General features: G+C 57.5%; 1 protein-coding gene across 2 annotated transcripts; it reads left to right on the top strand.

Moving 5' to 3' along the window:
- Positions 1-1,282: 1,282 nt before the first annotated feature.
- On the top strand, positions 1,283-23,092 carry DMBX1 (diencephalon/mesencephalon homeobox 1). 2 transcript variants are annotated; one of them, XM_077845104.1, is made up of 5 exons: positions 1,283-1,676; positions 14,849-15,014; positions 18,192-18,370; positions 18,629-18,845; positions 19,523-23,092. In XM_077845104.1, the coding sequence occupies exons 2-5, from the start codon at positions 14,861-14,863 to the stop codon at positions 19,960-19,962; spliced, it is 990 nt and encodes a 329-aa protein (XP_077701230.1). In that variant the 5' UTR covers positions 1,283-1,676; positions 14,849-14,860; the 3' UTR covers positions 19,963-23,092. The 2 variants fall into 2 exon arrangements, with proteins under 2 accessions (XP_077701230.1, XP_077701229.1); XM_077845103.1 differs by having other exon boundaries at positions 18,629-18,977.
- The last annotated feature ends 2,101 nt before the right edge of the window (positions 23,093-25,193 follow it).

The raw sequence follows: 25,193 nt of genomic DNA, 5'->3' as shown, positions 1-25,193 counted from the left end.
CCCCAAGTTTAAGATCACGTGCTCACCCTGTGTCCGTCTTACACACAGCCACCTGGATTCACAATCATGCTTGCACTCACACAGAGATTGGTTACACACACAAAAGGGACTTAGGGCCACAGTAATGCATAGACTTGTAGTCACAAAAACATTTGTTACAGGGACACACTCCAGATTTGACTCACAGTTGCTACCACTGTGGCCAAAGTCAGACTGCACAGAATCCTAGCCACACAGGGACACACACCACATGCACCCCACACCTACACACACTTGGCCAAGTGCCTCTCCAGTTACCACACAAGCACACACAGAGCCTCAACACAATCACTTGTCACTCAAGCACTACCAGTAGTGTGGGCGTCATCCTGCCCCTCTGACACACACCTCAGACAGGTGGCTGGCCTCCTTCACCACCTGGCCCCAGAGCCAGCTCCAGAATCTTCCTGTGAACTGGTCCTGCCTGGGGGGAGTAGGGCACTGGCAGGAATGTGGGGGTGAGCACCCGGGGCCTAGGATTTTCCCCATGTGGGTCTGGAACCGTGTGTCTGTCCCCCCTGAGACAGGTGCATGCACTGCGTGGGAAGCTGAGTCTCCTATGGCAGCCTCTCCAGGAGGCCTGCAGCTGCCAGGCTGGAGGCCGGCGGTTGGAGCGCCATCCTGTGTATGGGCTGAGTGTGCTAGCCGGGAGTTCTGACTTCAGGTTGTGTGGTGCTGCGGTGGCGTGGGGGTGGCAGGGCTGCCGGAGCCGAGTGTGTCCGTGTGCGCGCGCAGCTCAGGACCAATCTTGGAGGGGCGGTGGGGGTGGGGGTCAGCCGGAGCGCCGCGAAGCCACCGCAGCTGATCCTGGTGCCAAGCCCCCAGTTGCGGGTGAGGCCTTGGGAGGGAAAGGTGTCTCAGACCCCCCCCCCCGGGTCCCAGGGATTGGCCTGCGGCTTCGGCAGAACCGAGAGAGGCAGGGATCCCGAACGACTGAAGATTCGGAGGAGGTGACGGGCGCTGGCGGGGCCCCAGACCCGCCGGCCGTCGGACCCGGGCGGCCTAGGCCCTCGGCGGCTCCGCGGCCCCGGCGGGGCGGGGCGGGGCGGGGGCGGGAACGGCGCGTGATTGGCAGCGGCCGGGGCCATTAGGGAGCGCACGGGCCCGCGCCGGGCGCCCGGGAAACGCCGTTTAAAACTCCGGCCCCGGCCGCGGCGCGCGTAGATGGCAGCGGCGGCGGCGGCGCGGCCGGGGAGACCAGGTGCGAGCGGGCGGGGCCGACGGGCCGAGCCGGGGGGGCGCCGGGGCGGGGGGCCGTGGCCGAGAACCCCGGGGACCGCCTCGGCTCTGCGCTCCTGCCGGGCCCGCGGGAGGCCTGGAAAGTTTGCTTGCGGTCGGGGACCCGGAGCCAAGACGGGCTGCGCAGGGACACCGGAGGCCGCGGGGAAGGCCGGAGGGACGCGGGGCGAGAGCGCGGGCGCGACACCCAGGGCTGGAGACGGAGGCAGAGGCCGCGAGCGACCCAAGGAGGCAGACGGCGCGCAGCGCGCGGAGTCCCGGGGCGGAGAGCAGACAGCGTGGGCAGGAGCGCCGCGGCGGAGACGCAGGCGCCCGCAGAGAACGCTTCGGATCCGTCACGGTTGTGCCTCATTTGGAAGATATTACTTCGCCCCTGAAAAAAAATAAATACAAAAAAGGTTTGGATATTAAGCGGAGACAAATCCTTCTCAGTGTGGAGGGGGTGGGGAGGAGGTGGCCGCGGTAATGCGGAGCAGATGCGCCCGGGGCCCGGGCTGGGGAACGCGGGGGCTGCCCACGCCCCCCCCCGCTTCCGCGTCCACGCCGCCTGGCGAACCCCTCGGTGCCCGGGACGTTGCCCGGGATCCGGCTCAGGTCCGGCTCCAACTCGCCGCCGCCGAGCGCGCCTTTTCTCTCGGGATGGCGATTCTGCACGAATGCTCCGGTCCGGGGCGGTTCCGCGCGCAGCTTGCCTCTGTCCGCGTGAGTGCGGCCTCGGGCTAGGGTACCCCAGGTGGACGGTCGGGGCGCGGCGGGCCCGGGCCCCGGAATTCGTTTTGCCTTGTGCGGCCTCGGCCGGCGTGGGTCGGGGGAGCGCAGCCCGGGAACCGCAGGCTGGGGCCAGTCCCCGAGCGGCCCTCGCGGCGCAGCGGGAGGAGCGGCCACGGGGCCGGGACGCTGCACGCTCTCCCCGGCTGCTCGACCCGGTTCAGGAGCGGAACGGCGGTGTCTCGGACGCCGCTGGCTCAACTTTCTCGCCCGTCACAAGTTCCTGGGCTCTGCGCTGGGGCCGCGGCGGCCCGGGTGGGGCGCGGGGGGCGCCTCGGCGTAACGGCTCCTGCAAATTCGCCCCGAAACTGGGGCTTAAACTTTTCTGGATTCCGGCGGCGGCGGGATGGGGGCTCATGAGGCTGATAACTTGTTCGATGAGGAGGGCTGGATGGGGGGGGGGGGGCTGGGATCCGCGGCCTGTTCGCCGTCTTTGGGTGTTCAGAGCCCCCCCCCAAGCAGCGAACCCGCGGAGTCTCCCGCGCAGCCTCAGGGCGGGTTGCGCTCGGACCCGGGCTACCTTTTTCGTTTTAGAAAAATCTGCAGAGGCTCAGTCGGCCTGGCTGGTGCTCGTTTTCTGAAGCTCCCCGGGTTTAAGGACCTCGGGAAGAGCGAAGGCTTTACAGACTCCATGGGCCTTGCCAAGGGGGTTGGGGGAAGGCAGTTCGTTCTCGGAGGCTGTTGGCGCGGCAGCCGTGGAAATTGTGCAAGTTCCCAGTTCGCAGCCGAGGCGGGCGGTGGCCGCTGTGTCTTGCACTGGAGCTCGGGCTCCCGTGCGCTGCAGGCGGGTTGGCCCGGTCCAGCATCTTCCTGGGAGGTCTTGTGTCTATTAGCTTTAGGGGGGGTGGAGGGACTTGTTTTCAATTTTGCTGGGATTCGCCTTTCACTCCCCAGCGTCCCTAGTACTTCCCCAAAGGGAAAGCAGTCTAACCCAAGGATCGGGGAATTTAGTCCTTAGTCCCTACCTCCCCTCTCTGCGAGCCAGCTGTGGTAATGTGTGTGTAGGCGGTCAGAAAAAAATCGAATTTGCTACCTAGTGAGAGCAAATTATCCAGATAATTGGTTCAAATTTCTTTCCTCTGTGGCTGGGGTATGCACAATCTTTGGATCAGAAGCAGGAATCCCTACTCAGAATGGGGGTAAACAACCATCCCCCTGGCAGACCTCTCCCGCGAGGACTTCTGCTGGGACGTGGGAAGCTGGCTGCAGTGGAACAAATCCCGTGTGGAAATCCAAACGGAAGGGCAAAGGTGCAGAGGAGTGGAAACCCGCCCCAGGCGAAGGCACCCGCAAAGGCGAGCACCCTGGGCCTCTGGATGGGTTCCGCCTGTTGGCGGGCTTGCCGGTCAGCTTCAAGGGCACCGGGTGAGTGTCTCTGGGGCCCCTTCACACCGTCAGTGTCACTTTCACATGTGGCATTATCCAATGTGGTCATGCAACTGGAGCCATTTCTCTGCTCAGATACAAACAACTTGTTCTGGAGACCTGGCCCCTGCACACCCACTCACACTTCCCACGCTAGATCTTGAGCAGGAAACAGTTTCCAAAGGACCCCAATCGTGGTATTCTGGCCCTGTAGGCTTGGAATGAGGGATTGGTTACTGCCTTCTGTGCCAGCTTCCCTGAAGCCTGGGCTCTGGGGGGCTGGAGCACCCTGACCCCCACCTGTAGGTTGTGGGGTAAAAGGGTGAACCTGACCAAAGAACACAACTTCCCACCCCATCTTTGAGCTAATCCTGCACACACACACACACACACACACACACACACATTTTAGGGCCATTCTGATGGACAGACACACAGGGCCACACATACACTGACTGCCACCCAGAGTCGCACGCATAGGTTCACCTGGGCTAGGGGTAGCTTGCTAAGACACACGAAGGTGAGAAGTTACACAGGTAGAGGAACACACACACATAGGGGCACATAGGCAGATCGACGGGACACGCACTCACAGAACCCCTCTGACAGTTACTACACAGGTTAAATACTCACAGGGACACTCACTGCTCCTCACACGCAGACACCCCCCGAGGACAAAGCTCAGAGGTGCAACAACCCCACCTCTCCCTCTTTGCCCCGCAGCCCAGGGGCCTGCGTGTCTAAACCTGGCGCCGGGCCTGCGCGCTCCCAATTCCCTCGCGCTCTCCCGGCCTCTGCGGTCCATGTGGAGCCGGCCCCCTCCCCCGTCCCCGTTCCTCCCCTCCTCTCCCGCCCCTTCCCCTTCCCCGCAGTCCCGCTCGGCCGCCCTGCGGTGCCCATGTAAATGACAGCAATAAATATCTAATCAAGGCCCCGGGCGACGCCGCCGCCGCCCGCCAAAGCCCATTACCAAGCGGGCGGCGAGTAGGGAGGGGTGCTGGGGGGGGCTGCTAGCGGGGTGTGGGCCGGGCGCCGTCCTGCTCCGAGCACCCCTCATCTCTGACCTTGGGGAGTCGTTGCTCTTCCTCCGGCCGGAGGGCACTGAGCCGGGCTCCCCGTGGCCCAGTCCGGCCCTCCCGCCACCCAGCAGCCTCCCTCCGTTTAGTCGCACGTCGGGGCTTCGGGGCTTCGGACAAGCTCCCTGACGCAGCCCCGCCGCGCCGGCTCGCACCGCCACCGCCACCGCCACGGCCACCGCCACGGCCACCGCCACCCGCCGGGAGTCCCAGCTCGGCTCCGACTGCTCTTCGAACTTGGGCCGTTTCCGGCAGCGCAAAGCGGGAGTTGTAGGGATCGGAGCGCCTCCCGCAGACGCGGCTCCCGGCTTGCGGCTGGGGCCAGCCTCCCGCCGCGGCGCTGCCCGGTGCGCCCAGGTCATGGGCACCGCGGCCCCCAGCCCCGGGCCGTTCGCGTCCTGGCCGCGCGCCGGGGGGAGGGGGGGGCACCACGCTCCCCGAGCCGCCCGGCACGCTCCTCCCCGGGTTCCTCCGAGGCCGCGCCCCGAGCGGCGGCCCCGCGGGGACCCTGCAGCCGGTTCCCCGCGCCGCGCCGGCCTGGGTGTGGGCGAGCCCGGGGAGGCCCGCTCGGCCCGCGGAGCCCTGGCCGGGGCGCACCAGGCGGCCAGACCCCTCCTCCGCGGGGCTGAGACCTCTGCGCCCCCCTGGCTCCGACCACGTCTCCTCGGTTTTCTCTGGTGTTCTAGCTGCATCTATGCTGGAAAGGAAGTGGGGAACGAAGCAATTCTTTGGCGTTCTACTCCCAGGACCCGGGGTCAGGCCTCCCCCCGCCCTAGACTGTCCCCAAGAGCAGACCCACTGAAGGAGATTCAGGATTTGAGAAAAAAAGAACAAAAATTCGCCTCTCTCATCTTTTTTCTCCCTCCCTCTGCCTCATTTCACTGCCTTAAAAAAATTAACTCCAGCCGCCGGATTTCTTTGCACCCCCCCCCCCAACACTAAACACCTCAGAAAATCAGAGGAGGGTGGGCAGAGAGGCCTCCCTTAGTCTCGGCCCATTAGCCTGCGGGGGGCTAATTACCCCAATTAGCTTCTGATTTATAATTAATGGCTCGGACCAAGGGATAATTGGATGTTAATGGATAACAGTTTGTGTAGGGAACTAAGCTCCTGGGCTCCTCCTGAGGGCCTTGGGGGTGGGGCCTGTCCTGAGGCCCACCTCTGACCCTGGAGCTCTCCCTTCTGGCCAAGGGAGGGCATCCCTGAACCAAGTGGGGAGGTCAGAATCTCCTTTGAGGTACTGATAAGTTCTAGGTGCCAGGCCAGCACCCCATCTGATCTGACCCTTGCAAAGCTACACACCCTGAGGCCCATCTGAGGTCTTCGGCTCCAAATCCAGAACCACTTTGAGGGCCCTCAGCTGAAGGGGGCTGCTGGTGTTCCTGGACCTCAGCAATAGTCCATTCCGTCTCCACATGGATCAAGCAGCATGAGATTAATGGTAGCAATGTAGGGTCATGGAACCTGTATCAAATGCCACTGGGAGATGGGGCATGACCAGAGTGAGAGCAGTGGCCAGGGCATCGTGTGGTGGCAAGGTCAGGGTCACAGCTATAGCCAGCTATGGTGTGGCTTCTGGTGGGGTCATACGATCTTTCCTGCGAGGGTAGGGCAGGTCAGACAGGTTAGGAGGAGACTCTGGGATTTGGCTCACTTAGTTCTGGGCTCTGCTGCTCTTATCACTTCTAAAGCCGTCTCTTCTCATCCAGGGCATCTGACCATTCCTCTAGAATCTGAGCCCATGGGGCTAGAACTCATTACATTACCGCAGAGTCCACTGCCTGACAAACAGTGGCTCTCTTTCCTTGAGGAATGAGGGTCTAATGTCCCCTGTGCTAGGTACTGAGTACTAGCTCTAGAGCCAGATCCTGCCTACAGGAGCCCCGGAGCTGGCGAGTTCATGGTGAGCACTGAGTTCACACTGTGGAGTTAGACTTCCTGGATTTCATCCTGGCTAAACTGCTTAGCTGTGTGGCTTTGGGCATATGACTTTACCTCTCTGAATCCCAGGTCCCTTATCAGTCAAATGGGAATTAGGAGATTGTTTTCAGGATTAAATGAGATGCTACCTGTCAGGTCCCTATCAGGATGGCTGGTAAAAAATAGTGATTATTATGTCTTGAGTGAAGGGCAGGCAGGTAGGCAACTAACCTGGTGAGGCAATGCTATGATAGTACAAAGGAGTCACTTGTCCCAGCCTGGGGTATCGGGAGAGGCTTCTCGGAAAAGGGGATGCCTAAGCCTAGTGTGAGGGATCAGGAGTTCTTCAGGGAATGCTGGTGAAGGAACAGTGTTCCCAGAGGAGGAGGCACAACACGATGACTTTGGAGAGCTCTATCTCAGTGGTCGGCGGGAGGGTGGTGGGGTGCAGTGGGCTAGGGAGAAGTGGAAATGATGACTTTGGAAATGCTTTTCAAGAAATTAGTCTTTAAAGGGAACAGAGATAACTGGCCTAAGAGATGAGTCCTTTCGTTTTAAAAGGGGGAAATGGAAACAGGTTTAAATGTGCACCGATAGGAGCGGAGGGGCAGGGGTTGGCAGTCTAGAGGATGAGGATCTGAGGGAGGTGCCCCAGATTCCCAAGCTCTCAGACACCGAGAGGAAATGATGCCACGTTTCCAGCCATTGGCCCTTATATGTGTCTCTAGAATGTGTCCTTGGCCAATTCCTGTGGCCTTGCTGGCCACGTTGAATCACTGAGTTGTTGGGTGCCCTGGATCACCCCCTTGGGAGGGGAGCCATGGATGGGGAAATCTGGCCCTTGGCAAGGGGTGGTAGTGGCTAGTTCCTGGGCTCTCTGCACCACTGAGTGCCTGTTCCTGACGGGAGATTTTTAGAGTTGGAGGGTTCAGCAGTGACCTGAGAGTGAGGCTATAAAACAGCACCAGAGAGGGAACAGCTGGGGACAAGTTCATCTGAAGTCCGCGCTCAGACCTGGTGCCCGCGGGGTCCTTGCTCAGAACATCACACGCTCCCATTGCTCTTTCTTGGCAACTCAGGGCTAAGGACCGATGTGGGAATAGGGGTTCTTACTGGGATGGGGGCTCAACTTTTCCTGTTCCCAATCAGTCCAGGGTAACTCACCTTCCTTGAGCCTCAGCTCCTCCTCTGTAAAGCAGAGATAACAACAGTGCCTCCCTCCTAGAGCTGAGGTAAGAGATTAGTGAGGTTCCCGCAGTTGAGTCTCTGGCGTGTGCCAGGCACAGAGCTTCTCTCAAAATCGTGGACACACCTGCTCAGAGCCAGAAGTCTCCTGGGTCGTCTTGTTCAGCTGCCTTCCTCCAACACACACACAGACACGTGTGTGCACACACATGTACCCACGTGAGGGACCCTCTCCTCCTCGGCCTCCCTCAGGTGGCTGGCCAGCCCTGGGCTACACACTCCTCATGCTGTGGGACCTGGGACAGGTGGTTTTACCTCCCCAAGCCTCGGTTTTCTCATTCACATAATGGAGATCATAATTCCTACCTGGGGGGGTTGTGCTGAAGCTTGTGAGTGAGAAGAGGGCTTGGCTCCTGGTCAGTGTGCGCTATAAGGTGGCTGTCATTGTTCCTGAGATAATGTGTCTGGCCAGGCTGGGAACAGAGGAGGCAGGTCCTCAGAGGATCCTGGTTCCTCCCCTCCTGCTTTGTTTCCATCCCTTTAAACAAAAGTTGTTCTGCTTCGCTCCCCACCTGCGGGATCCAGAAGACACCACAGCGAGGAGGGATTAAAAGTTCAGAACAGGAGAGGAGGTGAGGAGAGAGGGCCTGGGCCTGTGGGGGTGCTGAGCGGGGAGTGACCGGGGAAGGAAGGGTCCACTCTCCCGGTGATCAAAGACGCCTCGCGTGCAGTTTCCTAGCAGTCCTGCTGTTAATTTATAAAAAATGCCCCCTAATAAAATTCTGCTTGATTCTTCGATTGGCTGGGCATTAGGCCGCAGCCAGCAGCGACGCGGGGACATAACGGATGCATTTGCAGATTTGGAAAATTAAAGCCATCTATATGGCGCCTGTGGCGGGAGATCCGCCGATCTGCTTGCTTAATGAAATATAAAGATTCTTTTAACCAATGTAAGCACAATTCGACAGCTTGTGAAACGCGGCCGCGCCGTGATGGATGGCTCTCCTGGCTCGCCAGGAATTGCGGGGCGGCACCTTTTAAATATATAATTGATTCTGTTTGGAGTGTGCAGTGGGCTGAGCCCGCGCGGGGCCGGCCTGGGGGCCAGGAGCGCAGCGCCCTGTCTGGAGGCTGCTGCCGGCCCCGCGGACTCTGGCCTGGGCGGCTCTGGGCCTGGCTCTCGGGCCCTGATATCAGAAGTGGATGTGGATGGGGTTCCAGCTGCTGGGCCTCGCTGAGGACCCCGGCGGCAGGTCTGGGCTGCGCTGATTGCTAGGAAAGGGTCCACTGGGCAGGGTTCTCCCCAGACCCTGGCTTCTGGTCCTGGGGACACAGGAGGTGATGGGACTGGGGCTCTGAGGACCATACATACGGGGCCATGGTGGCCCTGCTTCCTGCACTGGTCCCTCATCTCTCTTAGCCGGCGGTTCCTTCTCATCCATTCAACATTTGCTATTCACTAAACACTGGCTCTGTACCAGGCTCGGTGCTGGCTGTTGCAGAAACAAAAAAAAATGAATGAGGCAAATCTCATTTTCTCTGTGTTGATCTTTCTGTCTCTGCATCAACTCCATCTTCTTGGTTTTCCCTGTTTTGTTCTCTTTGTATTTCTCTGTCTCATTCTCCCTCAGACCTTGTCTGGAAGGTACGTTTACTGTATGTTTCCCTGGTCATACACACGCACACTTACACACATCCATTCAGGCATGCACATGGGCCCACAGACATGCATACGCACAACAACATAAGCATAAATAACTGCCGACACCCACATAAACACAGACACACACACACACAGTTATGTGGCCAATCACAGTCAGGCTGCGCACAGACATGGGCGAATGTGAAAGCTGAGAGGAACCGCAGATATGGGACCATGTGGTACCACGATGATCAGTGTCACCCACAGACAAGGACCCCGCCGTGGCCTCAGAGGAGACCTGGGGCCCTGATGTCTACCTGGAGTGCGGAAGAGGAGTGTGAGACTGGGGAGAGAGGAGATCAGCTCGGAAGATTTGGGCTCACACACAGCCTCATCTCACAACACATGTGTGCGTGCATGCATGCACGCGTGCACACACACACATACATGCATGCACAAGCATGCACAGCGGGGAAATGTGCTTTTTCTCTGCTGTTGCCTTAGATCGAATCAGAGATGCTGGACAACAGGGAACAGAACGTACTGGAGTAAGAGCCTGGGGTTAGAACTACTAGCTGGTGGGAAGAATCTCACCGTGGAAACCTGTTCCACCACTTCCTAGCTGCCTGCCCTTTAACAAATTAATCAGTCTTTCTCACCTTCCACTTCCTCATCTGATAAAAACAGTCCCTACCCCCTATGGTGTTGGGAGGACTGATGGAGATGGCTGATGTGTCTGAGGCACTTCATACATAGTTGTTATCATTCATTTATTCATCCGATCCTCGTCTCCAGAGCCCTGCCTCTGTGCCAGACCTTGTGATCTGGGCCCCGGTGGGGAGTCCAGAAAGGCCTGAGATACACCTTCTGCCCTCAAGGGGCTCAGTCTAGCCAGGGAGGTGGAAGTGTCATCACACTACTCCGAGTCAGGTGCTCAGTTAAGAAAATCCCTGGAAGGTGCTTTTGTGTGGTGAGCTAGGGCTCGAAGGGCGTGTTCAGGAATCAGGAGCTGTCGCACTTGTTTTCTTGTTGTTGGCGTGATCATGTCTGTGACCTGTGCTGGCTGTCTGGAGCCCGGAGAGGGGAGAGATGCCCTTTTACGGACTTGTTGGGAAGGGTCCTGTTTTGGAGGAGGCGTCAGTTGAACTCACCTTGTTGGAGAAGGAGGAATTTGGCAGGTGAAGGGGGTGGAGGGAAGGGTGTTTCAGGTGGAGGGCCCAGCGGCTGCAAAGGCAAGGCTGCGACAAGGGGGAGTGGCAGGTAACCTGAGATTCCTGGGTGCTGGGGGAAGGGAGGGCATCCGGCTGGAGGGGTGGGCAGAGGCCAGACTGGGAAGGTCTTGGACACCTTCAGAGGACCAGTGAGCCCGGGCAGTTGTGGCGCTGAGACAGAGAGAGAGAGAGAGAGAGAGAGAGAGAGAGAGAGAAAGAGGTACCTCTCTTGGCTTTAGTTAATAAAGACTTGTCCTGCATCAAAAACTGTGAGAGCAGCAATAATTAAGTCAATTAAGATGTCACCACATCAACAGCTACGAGTATTAAGGCAACAAAGCCTCACAGGGGTGGGGGAAGGGGATGGATAAAATTACTTCTACACTGTTCCCTCTTCCCCACCTGAAGCTTGTGACACCTTTCAGGGCCTGGCTCCATCCCCACATCCACTGGAACTCATGGATGAGGCTCCCCACCCTCAAAAAAAGAAAGAAAGGAAAAGATATAAATGTGAAAATCACCAGTAATCCCACCTGCTACCTCCCAGAGATAACCTCTGTTAACATTTCAGGGTATAACCTTCCAGCCTTCTTTTCTATGCATATTTATACATACATTACAAAAATGGGATCATATCATGCATACTGTTACCTATTTCTTCCACTCAACAATATATTGTGAGCATCAGCACACACAGATACACATCATTGTTTCAAACTGTGGCACGGCTTTCCACTGGCGGCATGACTGGCCTCTCGTTTACTCAACTAACCATCTCGATGGACAGTGAGGTTTCCAATCGTTTGCCACGTAAGCAGAGCCGTGATGAACATTCCTGTACACACTTCTGCATATTTGAAGGATATGTTTCTGGAAATGGAATTGTTGAGTTAAATGATGCTCTTTCTAAAGGCCTTTGATGCAGGAACTAAAAAAGCTCTTTTGTCAGTGAAGTAGGAGAAGGACCATTTCCCGCTCCTCTAGATAACCCTGGCTAATTTTTTTTTCATATTTGTGAATCTGATGGGTGAAATAAAATTGTATCTTATTGTTTCTGTTTTTATTTCTTTGGTTACAAGGAAGGCTGAGCTTTTTTTTGTCATAGGTCAGGTGGCTATTTGTGTTTTTCCTAATAAGTTGTCTCTTCAGTTACGTTGCAGTCTTTTATTAAGGTGACCATCTTTTTGTTTCTTGAAAAGAGCTCTTTATATATTATGGACATTCTCGTACTTTTATTTGTGCTATTTATTATTTTTAAAATCAATCTTGCTAGGTCATAGATATGGTAAAGATTTTTCCAGGTTTGTTGTTTGCTCCTTAGCTTTGTCTATGGTATATTCTATTATACAGTGTTTAAACACGGTGTTGCCCTGTCTGTCCTTCTCTTCACTTAGATCTCTGCCCTTGGGGTCATGTTTATCAGTGCATAGAGTGGGCCTCTGTAAGTAAACATTGTTGGGGGATCCCTGGGTGGCGCAGCGGTTTGGCGCCTGCCTTTGGCCCAGGGCGTGATCCTGGAGACCAGGGATCGAATCCCACGTCGGGCTCCCAGTGCATGGAGCCTGCTTCTCCCTCTGCCTGTGTCTCTGCCTCTCTCTCTCTCTCTCTCTGTATGTGACTATCATAAATAAATAAAAATTAAAAAAAATATTTAAAAAAAAAGTAAACATTGTTGGTAGGTGTTACATGTGAGTGTTGACTCAGAAATCTATAAATCCAGCCCTCAGCTCCTGACTTGTATATCCACCTGCCAATTCAACACCCCTACTTGGAAGTCAGATCCATATTTTACAATTAGCATGTCCCCCCAAAAAACCTTGATGTCTATTGCTTCCTTCCCAGACCCCCTTCTCCCTCAATGCTCCTGGCTCAAGAAAAGATGCATCTTCATTCAGTTGTTCAGGGATTTTCTTAACTCAGCCACACAAAATATCCCCTTTAAGTAGCCTCTACACCCAGTGTGGGGCTTGAACTCACAACCCCGAGATGAAGAGTTGCATGTTTTAGCGACTGAGCCAGCCAAGACCTGGCGTAATCCTTTTTGACCTCTTTACCTTACAGTTTATAGCTAACCTATCAGTAGTCCTGTTGATTCTTCAAAAGATGTTGTGAATCTGACCACTTCTCGCCAGGTCCACCCCTACCGCCTGGCGGAAGGCACCTCAGTTGCTGGCCTAGTCTTCTAGGAGACCTGGCCAGAGACCTGGTCTCTTCTGCTTTTCTTCTTCTTCTTTCTCCTTCCTTCCTTCCTTCCTTCCTTCCTTCCTTCCTTCCTTCCTTCTTTCTTTCTTTCTTTCTTTCTTTCTTTCTTTCTTTCTTTCTTTCTTTTTCTTCTTCTTCTTTCCTCCTCCTCCTCCTTCTTCTTCTTCTTCTCAAAAAATTTTATTTATTCATGAGAGACACAGAGAGAGAGGCAGAGACATAGGCAGAGGGAGAAGCAGGATCCCTGCAGGGAGTCCGATGCAGGACTCGATCCAGGGACTTCGAGATCATGACCTGAGCTGAAAGCAGGTGCTCAAACGCTGAGCCACCTAGGCGTCCTTCTGCGTTTCCCCTTGACCCTCTGCAGTCTGTTCTCTGCAGCCAGCTTTTCATGACAAATGGTATCACATTACTCTTTATTCAAGACCCTCCAGGAGTCTCCCGTCACCAGCCCACTCCTTACAGTGGCCCTGTGGAAGCTCCAGAAGCTATCTTGGAGGGGTGGGCAGGGTGGGCGTAGTGGTATCTGGTCTCTCCTCTCCCTCCAGTCCCATCCCCTTCGCTCGCTCCCTCCCCCTCTGTGTTCCAGCTACCCTAGCTTTCTTGCTGGTCCACAGACACACCAAGCTTCTTCACGCCTCAGGGCCTTTGTCCTTGCTGTTCCTTTTGTCTGGAAAGCCTTTCCCCCAGAACTTCACATGGCTTCCTTCAAATAGCAGAGAGCCCTTTCCTGACCTCATGTTCTAAAACAATCTTCCCTTTCCCTCTCGTTATTCTCCTCCTCTGTCTTATTTTTCTTCAGAGCACTTGTTCCTGCCTGACATTATTACATGTATGTATTTGCTGTTCTGTTGTCCTCCTTTGGAATGTAAGTGCCATGGACGCAAGGACTTTGTTTGGGTGCTTCATACATATTTACTGGATGAATATGTGTAATATATAAATGTGTGAGAGTGGAAGGTTTGTGTGTGGGTATGTCTGCTGCATGGATAGATATCCGTGAGAGTGTGTGCAGAACCATGGGAAGAATGACACTGAATGGGTAAATGTTGCTGAGTTTGTGTTTGAGGGTGACCACCTCTGTGAGTGCCTTGCTGAGGATGTCCACGTACGGGTATTTGTGTGTGAAAGGTGTGTGTGCGCGGGCGTGTACGCTGTGGATGTTTAGTGGTGTGCAGCCTGAGTGTCTACTTCAGTGAGGGTGGGGAGCTGAGATGCTTTGGCAAGTTCTTCCTCTTACCAAATGGACCTGCCCTTGCCCCCACTGCCCCCCTTTCCCTCCTACACCCAGGAAACGGGAAGCACCTGTTTCTTTGGGAGACTGCAGACATGGGACCACATTCCAAAAGTGACATTTCAGGCTGACATGCAGTGGACTCTCAGATGAGGACTGTGAAGGTCCAGAGGAGACCTGGGGCTCATAGGACCTCATGCTGAGCTGGGCCGTCTCAGTAGGAAGGATGAAGATTTGGCTGCCAAAGAATGAGGCGGAAGCCGCGTGTGCAGGAGGGGCCCTGATTTGGCTGTGTGGCCTCCGTATGGCCCTGCTCTTTCTCTAAGCCATAGCAGAGCCATCTGCAAATGGGGTTGGTTTGCTCTCGGAGGAAATGGTAAATAGAGGAAGGTAACGGTAGTGAATATGTAGCAGTCAGTAGTCTTATGTCTGTGCGGCACGGGAGGCTCTAAGACCCTACTATCTCGTCGGAGTAAATGCCTCTGTGTCCTCAGTCCAGCTCTGGACTTGGCCCCATGTGGGCTCCACTAGGTGTTTGTTGAATGAATAGAATAGTAAGTGTGTGAGTGAATCAATGAAGGTACAAATAAGAAAGCACCTGGGTGCCTAAGTGAAAACACGTCTTCAGAGAGCAGCAATGGGGCTGGTAAATCACAATGACTAACATTTTCTAGCACACGCCATGTGCCAGGCCCTGTGGTTAAGCCTTCTCTAAATCCCTGCACGATCTCCTGCAATAGGTACTATGATTAGCCCCATTAGCAGATGGAGAAACTGAGGGTCAGAGAAGATAAGTGACTTGCCCAATGTCACACAGCTCTTAAGTGGCCGAATTGAGATTCCAGCCCAGGCCGTCTGACCCCAGAGCCCAGAGAGGAAGGAGCTCTTGGGGGCGAGGGGGCGTCCAGGGTCTGGGGGGGCTAGAGCAGGGTGCCTGCTTCATGCTCCCTCTCCCTGCCGTCCGCAGGCGCACGCCACGATGCAGCACTACGGGGTGAACGGCTACTCGCTGCACGCCATGAACTCTCTCAGTGCCATGTACAACCTGCACCAGCAGGCGGCCCAGCAGGCCCAGCATGCCCCGGACTACCGGCCGTCGGTGCACGCGCTCACGCTGGCTGAGCGCCTGGCTGGTAAGAGCCCTGGGGATGGGGCCCTGGGGACACAACCGTGGGGGTGGCGGTCCCCGAGGGATGGGGGGCGGAGTGCTGGCCGTGTTTCCTGTGGGGGCCCTGGACGTCCCAGGTCACTCCGCGATACACAGAGGTGTCCATGCAAAACCTCTGCGTGAGCATCCAGAGCGCCCCTTATTGGCTGGCACGGTGCCGGGCGCTGGGGGGGCCTTCAGATTCCCTCGACAACCCTGCGAGGGGACTCCTTAGCCCATCTCACAGATGGGGGCATGGGAAGGGAGCAGCCCCAAGGATTAGGGCTGGGCACAGGGGTCCCACAAATAATTACAGCACCCATGTTTTGAATGCTGATTCTGCATCAGGGGCTGTGTGAGACTTTGTGAGTCAAATTACTCAGGTCTGATAAAGAGGGGTTGTTATCTCCCTTTTATGGACAAGGAGACTGAGGCTCAGAGAGGTTCAGTCTAGGTGGGGGTGGGCCTGGGTGATGGCTAAAATATAAGCTTTGCAGTCTGGGCCTGTTTACCTCTCATCTCTGAGCCTGCGTCTCCCCTTACAAAGTGGGGGCCAGAGGCTGGCCAGGAAGTTATTTGAGGTAACGTATGCAAAGTACTGGGCAGAGACTAGAAAGTGCTCAGAAGTCATTATTGCTCAGGTCCCAAGGTAAGTGCCCACGAAGGAGTGGCTGTCTTGTGTCCCCCTCTGCCTTCAACTGACCATTGCCCTGCCCTGCAGCCTCTTCCGGGCCTGAGAAAGATTTGACAGCATAGGCGAGGGGCATGATTCCTGAGAGGTGGTGCCACCCACTCTCTCCTGTCCCAGGTCAAACCTTGAGTGGCTGGTGAGCCGCCTTGGGCCCAGCACCGTGCCAGGCAGTACTCCGGGGGCTTGAGAGCACCCCTAGAGAGAGCAGGTGTTCAGAGACGCATAGGAGAGCATGGCAGGGGGGTGGGCAGGATTTGGTGGTGGGGCAGCTGGTACAGTCTAAGAGGACTTCCTGCAGGCTGTGGGGCAGGAGCCAGGCCTGAAAAAGGAATGACTGGTGAGGGGACCACATGAGCAAAGGCACAGTAGAGGGACAGGATATGAGGACCCTGCCTGGGAAGAGGTGCTGGCCTGGAAGGGAGGATGGAACAGCCATTCCTACTCCTGGAGACCCTGCCAGGCCTCAGGGCAGGGCCCAGTGGATAAAACTGAGCCCCTGGTTACCTTCTCCAGATCAGTGTGGGGCATTCGTCTCCAATGTGGGAATGTGGCTGTGGCCTTGGCTATGCTGCTTCCCTGCCTCGGAGTGAATTCCCTGTGTGTGAATTCCCTGTGGTGACACCAGCTTCTCACTGTGCCGGACACAGAGGAATCAGGGATGGAGGCTCACCTCTGCTGGTGGGGTAGAGGAACTGGGATGTTTGCGCCCTACTCCCATTCTCTACTTCTCAAGAAGGGGGACATGAGCTCCACATGGGCCTTTGCTTGGAGGCCTCACCTTCTGGCAGAAAGTTTTGCCGATGGTACAGACAGCCCGGCCTCCCCTATGATCACCCACCCTTATGGTCCCTGGGGCCAGTAGCGGGATGTCGAGCTGTTGCTCTCTCACCAGGGTTCGGCCACCTGAGGGATCCCCAGTCCCCAGGTAACCAGCATGCACTCAGTCCAGCCTGGGGTTAGTAACAATTTGTGAGAAGTTCAGGGCTCCCTTTCAACTGAGGAAAGAGCAAGCCAAAGTCTGAGCCTTTCTGGACACCCAGTTGTTTCCTTCCTCATTTAGAATGTTGTGGATGACTCCCCAGTCCCTGGAGTACAGGGGAAGGACTCTGGTAGCCCTCAGATTCTCTTCAATATAGACCATCCAGGATCCATTTATGGATGATGGGAGCCTGGGGAGACAGGTTACTGTCCATCCACTGGGGTCTAGTGAAGCAGAAGGGCTGACCTCTATCCTGAGTTGTTTCCTTTCTTTTTAAAAAAAGTTTATTTATTTGAGAGCAAGAAAGAGAGAGAACGAGTGTGCGAGAGAGCATGAGTGGGGGTAAGGGGCAGAGGCAGAGGGAGAAGCAGACTCCCCACTCATTAGGGACATAGGGCTCGATCCCAGGATCCTGGGATCACAGCCTGAGCCAAAGGCAGATGCTCAATCGACTGAGCCACCCAGGCACCCCTGAGTTGTTTCCATGTTAGCCCTGTAGAAACTGTGGTCCACGAGCTCGGTCTTCCCTCCAAGCCTGTGGTGCTTAGAACTTAGTCTTTTTGTCCTTCTTTGCGGAAGCAGCCCAAAGGATCAAGACTAGATGCAAAAACTTTCCTGTGCTCTGAGGACCCTGCCAGAGCCAGATTTTCTGTTGAGGAGACATGCGAGCAGGGGCCTCAGGTCCTGCCAGCAGAGACTCATAGGCCATCTGGGATCAGGAGAGTCATACCCAGAGTCATACCCAAGAATCAAGTGCCAGTGAATTAGGCCTACCAGTCAGCCCTCTCCTAACTAGACCTTGCAGATACGTCCCAGCTGCCAGCCTGGCCTCGCATAGTCAGAGGCCAGTATTCTGTTAGTATCCAGAATCTGAGGGTCATGGGGTATCAGAACCTTCATGACACCAAGGTACAGATTACTAGCGTTGTGTAGTCTGAGAATCTTATACTCATTGCATCCGAGGACTTTAAGGATCTTAGAGCAATGTCCACCTACCCACCGCCAAACCAAATGAGGAAGACCCCTGTCAATCACATTCCTGACAGCTGTTCATGGAGATCTGTTAGGCCTCTGTGGTCCTCGTAGTGAATGTGGGCATGGAGAGATCTCGAAACCCCAACCATGTGGAGAGAAGATGGGTGGTTTCCAAGGGGAAGGGGCCAGGATCCAGCCTTGCAAGAGCCTGGGTGTCCACAGTGGGTCAGAGCAGAGTAAGATCCAGAACCCATTTCCCATAATTATTTTTTTTAAAGATTTTATTTATTTATTCATGAGAGACACAGAGAGAGAGAGAGAGAGAGAGAGGCAGAGACATAGGCAGAGAGATAAGCAGGCTCCATGCAGGGAGCCTGATGTGGGACTTGATCCCTGGTCTCCAGGATCATACCCTGGGCTAAAGGCGGCACTAAACCGCTAAGCCACCTGGGCTGCCCCCATTTCCCATAATTAAATGGGCCCCCTCTCCTTGCCCTCCAACGGCTGTACATTTCAAGACATCATCTTGGAGGCCCGCTATGGCTCGCAGCATCGCAAACAGCGCCGCAGCCGCACAGCGTTCACTGCTCAGCAGCTCGAGGCCCTGGAAAAGACCTTCCAGAAGACTCACTACCCGGACGTGGTGATGCGTGAGAGGCTGGCCATGTGTACCAACCTGCCGGAGGCCCGGGTGCAGGTAGGGCCCCGTTCCTCCAAGGAGACCTTGCGGCCAAGCACCAGGCCATCTGCCTGGCTTCCCGCCACCCAGGAGCCAGGCGTCACTGCCCTCTCCACCAGCGCCTGCAGCTACAGGAGGGCAGCTTCCGAAGGGATTGAGGGTGTGTGGAAGGGGTTGAGAGTGTGTGCTTCCCGGGGGTCGGGGGAGCCCCGTTAGCACGCATGGCCCCTCTCGCAGCACCAGAACCACAACCCGCAACTCCTCTCCCATCCTCAGGTGTGGTTCAAGAACCGCAGGGCCAAGTTCCGGAAGAAGCAGCGCAGCCTGCAGAAAGAGCAGCTCCAGAAGCAGAAGGAGGCCGAGGGCTCCCATGGGGAAAGCAAGCCAGAGGCCCCAACCCCAGACACCCAGCTGGAGACTGAACAGCCCCCAAGCCTGCCGAGTGGTGACCCCCCTGCTGATCTTCACCTGAGCCTGTCTGAGCAGTCCGCCAGTGAGTCAGCCCCCGAGGACCAGCCAGAGCGGGAGGAGGATCCTCGGGTAGGGGCGGAGGATCCCAAAACGGAGAAGAGCCCTGGGGCTGAGAGCAAGGGGCTGGGCTGCAAGAGGAGCAGCCCCAAGGCAGGTGAGGCTTGGCAGGTGCCTGTGCTGGGGTGGGGGTGGGGGGGTGGACCGGGGTGGGGAGTGGTGTCAGCTTCTAACGTGTGGCGCTCGGCCCTGACCCCCCCACCCCGACCCGTTAGGAAGGAGTGGGCCACTGGCTATTCACTCTTTACTTGCTGAATCCTGAGAAGGTCTTGGGGGGTCTGGGGAGGGTTGGGGGAGCTCGGGGCAAAAGCTATTTATCAACCACTATGGAAATGCGATGGCACTTTAACGACCAGTACAGACACCCCAGCGCGTGTCCAGTGAGTGCCACACCGATCCCGGGATCGTCACAGAGACCCAGAGGCCGGTTTCAAGGGGACAGAGCTGCGGCCTCAGACACACATCCTGAGGCCCGGCAGGGAGCTGGCGAGGGGCAGTGGGCGCCCTTGGGAAGGAGTCTCCCCAAGAAGTCAGGCTCGGGGCCCTCGGGGGCTCCCCACAAAGCCCGGCGCCCAGGGATGCTGGGGGGGCGAGGGCGCCCCTCCTGCCGGCCTGAGGCCCGGCCCGGTTCTCTGCTTGCAGATTCCCCGGGCGGCCTGGCCCTGGCCCCCGCGGCCCCCGCGGCCGGCGGCCTCCTGGGCCCTTCGCACTCCTACTCGTCGTCCCCGCTGAGCCTCTTCCGCCTGCAGGAGCAGTTCCGCCAGCACATGGCGGCCACCAACAACCTGGTGCACTACTCGTCCTTCGAGGTGGGCGGCCCGGGCCCCGCCGCGGCCGTGCCCTACCTGGGCGTCAACGTGGCCCCGCTCGGCTCGCTGCACTGCCAGTCCTACTACCAGTCGCTGTCGGCGGCCGCCGCGGCCCACCAGGGCGTGTGGGGGTCCCCACTGCTGCCCGCGCCCCCCGCAGGCCTGGCGCCCGCCTCGGCCGCCCTGAACAGTAAAACCACGAGCATCGAGAACCTGCGGCTCCGGGCCAAGCAGCACGCCGCCTCGCTGGGACTCGATACGCTGCCCAACTGACCGCTGGCCGCCGCCCGGCCGTGGGGGTCCCGGGCGCCCCAAGGAGTTACCTCCACGAGCCCAGGGAGCCCGGGGGCCTTGGGGTCCTGCTCGCTGTCCCCTCCCCAAGCCCCCGCCCCAGGTGAGGCCCGCGCTTGCACACCCTCTGCATGGCCCTGCTCGGATCCCGGGGAGGCCCGAGTCGGGGGTGGGCAGGCCAGGGCGCCTGCGGCCTTCCGCGGGGAGCGAGGCCCTCCGTGGCCACATCCTGCCCCTGCACGGCCTCCTCCCTGCCCGCCGCCCTGCCTCCCCTCTGCCCCCTAGTGAGTTGCTGTGTGGAATGTGACATATAAATATAAATATATAAAGCTATATTTTCAGGCCCCCGCCTGCCCCAGGCCCCCTGTAGCCCTTGCCTCCCCTATGGCGCCCACGGGGCTCTCCTCTCTGTCTTCCTCTCCCCTGCGCTGCCTCTGTCCTGTTGCCCCCCCCCATGCCCCCCTCCTGCCCGCTCCCACTTTCTCTCTTGGTGCTGGCTGTGTGGTGGTGTCAGTCCACAGGCTTCGTTTTGTTTGGGATTGTGACTTTTTAGTCGTAGTAATTCGGCTTCTCCCCGTCCCTCCCCTCCTGCTCCTCCCCGCTGCCGTCTCCTCCCTGCACCGGCCCCTCTCTCGGCTGTGGGTCCCTTTCTGCCCCCAGTGGAGGCGGCGAGGCCCTGGCTGGAGGCCTGGAGGCCCCGCCGCCCGCCCGGAGCTGGCCCTCGCCCCCTCAGCCGCCCTCCCTCAGGCCCAGCATCTAGAAGGGCTCATGCGTCGCGCTCTCTTCTCTCTCTCCTCAGCTTTGAGGCCCCATCCCAAGGTGGAGGAGGAGGGGAGTGGAGGCAGGGGTCAGGCTGAGGCTGGCAGCAGAAGGCCGCACCGCTGCCCATAAGAGCCCCAGGACACAGGCCTGCTGCCAGCGTCAGCCGGGACTGACCTCGGGGCTCCAGCTGGTGAGGCTCCTCTGGCCGTGGGAGGCCGCCAGGGACGGGGCGCCCCGAGAGAGAGAGGCCTCTGCAGAGGAATGGGGACAGGCCTCCTCCCCCACTCCCTGGTCCCCAGGCTCAGGGGGAAGAGTCCATCGCAGGGTGAGCCTGAGTCAGGAAGGAAGGCTGAACTCGAACTCCTGATCACAGTAAGTGCGAACCACACCACAGTGCGTAGGCTTGGCCTCTCCTGACGTGGGGTCCCAGGGCCGGCGGCCGCAGCGGGGACTTCGGGCCAGCTGGGCCTGCCATGGGAAGGGGTGTTCCTGTTCATGGCCGGGGACCCAGCTCAGCAAACTCCCTCCCAAGCAGTGTGGCCTTGAGGCCGCCGGGAGCCCCTCTGGGCCTGTTTCTCTGTCTGGGTTAGATGGCCTGTAGTGTCCCGTGGAGCTGTAACATTCTGCATGTCTGTGCTCACTGGGCCTTGCAGGGCAGAAGTTTCTAGCTAACCTGACAACTGCAAGAAGGCTCTCAAAGGTATAGGGTATAGTGGATGAGTTGGGAAATCACTGTTGCCTTGCTATGGCGTGATGAGTGGTGCGTGTAGAGGCCTCTGCACGGGCATGGCCAGTCTCGGGCCCCAGTTTCCCAGCAAATAGAATAAATAGAATGGGTCCCTTCTAGTTGAGAAGGTCTTGAGTTATGGTGCCAGCCTCTGAGGTCGCCCCACTGCTGTGCCTTCATGTAGTGTCGGGGGCTCAGGGCGAGCGGAGGGCACAGATTCCGAGTCATGGTCCCCAACCCTTTGTGGCTCAGCCCTGAACTCTCTACCCCTGCTAGAGAAACTGCATCTGGAAACTGGGGTGAAGATTCCTCAGGTGTGTCTCTTTTCCCTGTGGTAAGGGGTAGGAGGTCGTCTATAGGTGCCAGGTAGGATTGGTTTGCGGAGGAGTCAGTGCCCATCATCCTTGGCGGGGGTGTGGGGGTGATCTATCTGAGCTGGGGCAATGGAGAAGGCTTTTGGTGGGAAAAAAGTGAGGAGGGTGGTAGCCTGGCCCAGGAAGGCTCGTTGAACAAGGCAACAGAGTGAGCTGAGGCGGACAGTGGGGCCGTGGGCCCTGGTTCCACGGGAGGCAGGGCTGAGAGCCCTGAATCCAGGTGAAGCACCTCACCCTGATGAGGCAAGCAGGCAGGTACTGGGGGGATCCGTTGACCCGGGATCTGGGGTCTGGGATCTGGAAGTTGAATCCAACAGCCACAGGAGCATCAGAAGAGACTTGGGTGGGGGGACCAAGGAGTGGTGGAGACTCTGGGAGACAGAAGGGATTTTTGGTTTGCCTTCTGGGATCAGGTCCGGGAAGGTCCATTTCTCAAATGAAAACAGTCTCATCTAGATGAGGCATGGGGACTGACACCTTTCGCAGTCCCTGGATGCAGGTGACTGACTGTCAGTGGGCCTTGGGATCCAACAGCTCTGGACATCACCACCTCCTCCAGGAAGCCTCCCCTGACCTCCTAAGGGGCAAGTCTGCCCTGGAGCCAGGCTCACCTCAGGCTCAGCTGGCTTCCCTCAGATCTTTGTCAATACTTCCTCGTTCAACTGAGCCAGTCCCACCAGCCCAGAGAAGACAGGGAAAGTGCGTGCGACTCCTGGCCCCTGGGCAGATGTCAGCCTAGCTCAGAGAACCAGCTCGAGTTACTGCAGGTGGCTAGAGAGCCACAGGAGGGCGTCCCAGGGCACAGGCTTGGGGTGGGCCCCTCCAGGACTACAGGCTCACCCCGAGGCTCCGTCTCTGGCTGTCCCTTCCAGGAAAGCCTCAGGCCCCACCTCTCCCTCTTATCCGAGGTGTCTCCATCTCCCTACTGCTTCACCTCCCCCCCCCCCCAGAGCATGGTCCAGGGGCCCGGGCCCCCACCCCGACTCCGCAGCTGGCGGGCTGTACAGACTGCTTTCCAAACCAGCTGTTTCGTGACCATTTGTGCTTAGAGGTCGTGCCAGGCCGTGGCAAAAACACTGTGTACCGTATTTATTTATTGTTAGTTGAAAAAAATCAAGACTCAGATTCCCCCCTCCCTGCCCTGCCTCCTGCGTAGTGCAGCATGAGACTGTCCTGTGATCCGTCTGTCCGTCTGACTTCCTGTGATGTTGTGACCTGTTCTTTGTCCTTCTTGGCTAATAAAAGAATCCAGCAGCACAGCCCTTGGTCCAGGTTCATTCCCAGAGATGCCTGCTATGGGCTGAGTGGGCGGCGTCTCAAGGTCTCTTTACTGCTTTCCCAGTGCTGTGGCCAGGGGTGAGTCGGGGAGCCAGGCAGGCATGCCTCGTGATGGGCCCCTCCCGGGCTGGCCTTGCAGCTCTTGCCAATCTGTGGCTGTTGTGCCGCCCTGGAGTGGTCGTAGGGAACAGGAGGACCGGGTGGGAGGGGGCCCCATCTTCTGTGGGCTGCTTCTGTGGCAGGTGCAGGGCCCCTGGGGGTATTCAGGGTAGCCTGGGCTGTGAGGGGTCTGTAGGATGGAGAGAGGCACGGGATTCCATGGAAATGGCAAGTAAGCCAGGACCAGAGAGGGATGACAGGAAGGCACATTTGGACCTAAAGCCAGAGTTGTTCTCCAGTGGGCTGGGTGGCCTCTGGAGGGAGTGAGCTCTTTGTCCTCAGAGATGAGCAAGCAGAGAATGAAGAAGGGATCTCTGCTATGGGTGGCAGGATGGATTAGAGACTTATGAAGGTCCTTCCGGTTCAGGGCGAGCAGGGTGTGTGTGTGTGATCATAGCCTCTAAGTCTGTATGTATGTCTGAGAACCCACGCCATGAATTCCTAAGTGTCTGCTTGTGTGTGTGTGTGTGTGTGTTTGCGCATTTCTGCTGCATTTCAAGAAAAAGATGACGAGCCATCTTCCCTGCTCAGCTTCCACTGCCCTTCCCTGGGGTTCCAGAGTATCTGCACAGGGCCCCTGAGCCTGGAGGGGTAGTGCAATCTCAGGGCTGGGGCCTGGGGGTGGTGAGGGTCCCCTCTGGAGATTTCCCCTCTGGGACCCCAGCAGGCCCTAATAGTGTGCAGGGAGCTGCTCCCTGTACTTCCAGGGGGCAGGTGCCTCAAGCCACAGGGACCCTGGGAGGGCGCTGATCTCCCCACTTCGCTGGTCCCTGCTGACCCCAGGAGACGCATTCCTCTCTTCCCTGTGGGGCTGAACTGGATTAGGGCAGAGGAGGGTCACCCCCTTCACCCAGCCCTCCCACCTCCCTAGGAGAGGCTGGCAGACCAAGTATCTGCCCCAAATCTCCCACTGCTTCCTCCCAGACCTGAGCCACTGTGTGCCTCCTCCATATTTCAGCCCCACGGTACACACATTCCTGGTGTTCAGGTAATAATCCTGCAGTTTGAGTCGCTCGTCTACTTGACACTGAGCATCTGCTGTATGCCTGTCCCTGTGTTGGGTGCCAGGTACCTAGAAATGAGTGAGGAAAACACGGCTCTCAAGAGTTACAACACAGGGTGATTTGGGGTTCAAAAAATAGAGAGCTATGGGAGTATAGAAAAGGGGTCCCTAGCTCAGCCTGGGGAGGTCAAGGAGGTCCCTTGGGAGAAAGACTGGAGCTGTGCTTCATAGGCCCAGCGTTGGCCAGGAGGGCCCAGCGTTGGTGTCCTGGGAGAGGCAGGGCACACACACAGCTGCAGGATTGAGCTACTGGGTGAGCCCCTGGACCCTGGAGGGATTAAGAATCGGGTGACCTCATTACAAGTCAGGGGCTGAGAATGGAAGGAGAAGTTTGGCCTCCAGCCCAGGGCCGTGGGAGGCATTTGCAGTGGGGGAGTGGGGTGATCAGACCTCATCTTAGTAAACCCACCTCCCCCACCTCTTTAAAGTATGGGGTTCATGAGGAGGCTGGGAGACCAGGGGGGAGGCGGATATCACGTCCTGGTGAGAGGAGGGTGGCATCCTCGTGGACTGGGAGGAGAGGGGAGTGGAGGAAGGAGTCAGATTGATGAGATGTTTAAGAAGTAGAGTTACTGTGGTGATTATAGGTGTGGGAAGGGTCAAGGGTGCTCCTGAGTCTCTGGGTGGGCCACATGGCAGATGGAGACCCCTGGGCAGGAGTGCGTGAGGGAATGAGCCTGGGCCCAGTCTGGCCTTGTTTGCTACAGCTGAGGAGCCTTTAAGGATTTATTCAAGGGAAGATGTTGGAGTGTCCTGGACCGGGGCTCAGGAGAGGAGTCTGTCTACACCACTGACCGGGACTTTAATTTAACAAATACTACACCGCACTTTCTCTGTGCCTGGTACAAGT

Source organism: Canis aureus, chromosome 13, assembly GCF_053574225.1.
Source record: "Canis aureus isolate CA01 chromosome 13, VMU_Caureus_v.1.0, whole genome shotgun sequence".
NCBI classification, from domain to species: domain Eukaryota; kingdom Metazoa; phylum Chordata; class Mammalia; order Carnivora; family Canidae; genus Canis; species Canis aureus.
The sequence above is the reverse complement of the archived record's forward strand: the minus strand, read 5'-3'. Positions and strand labels throughout refer to the sequence as shown.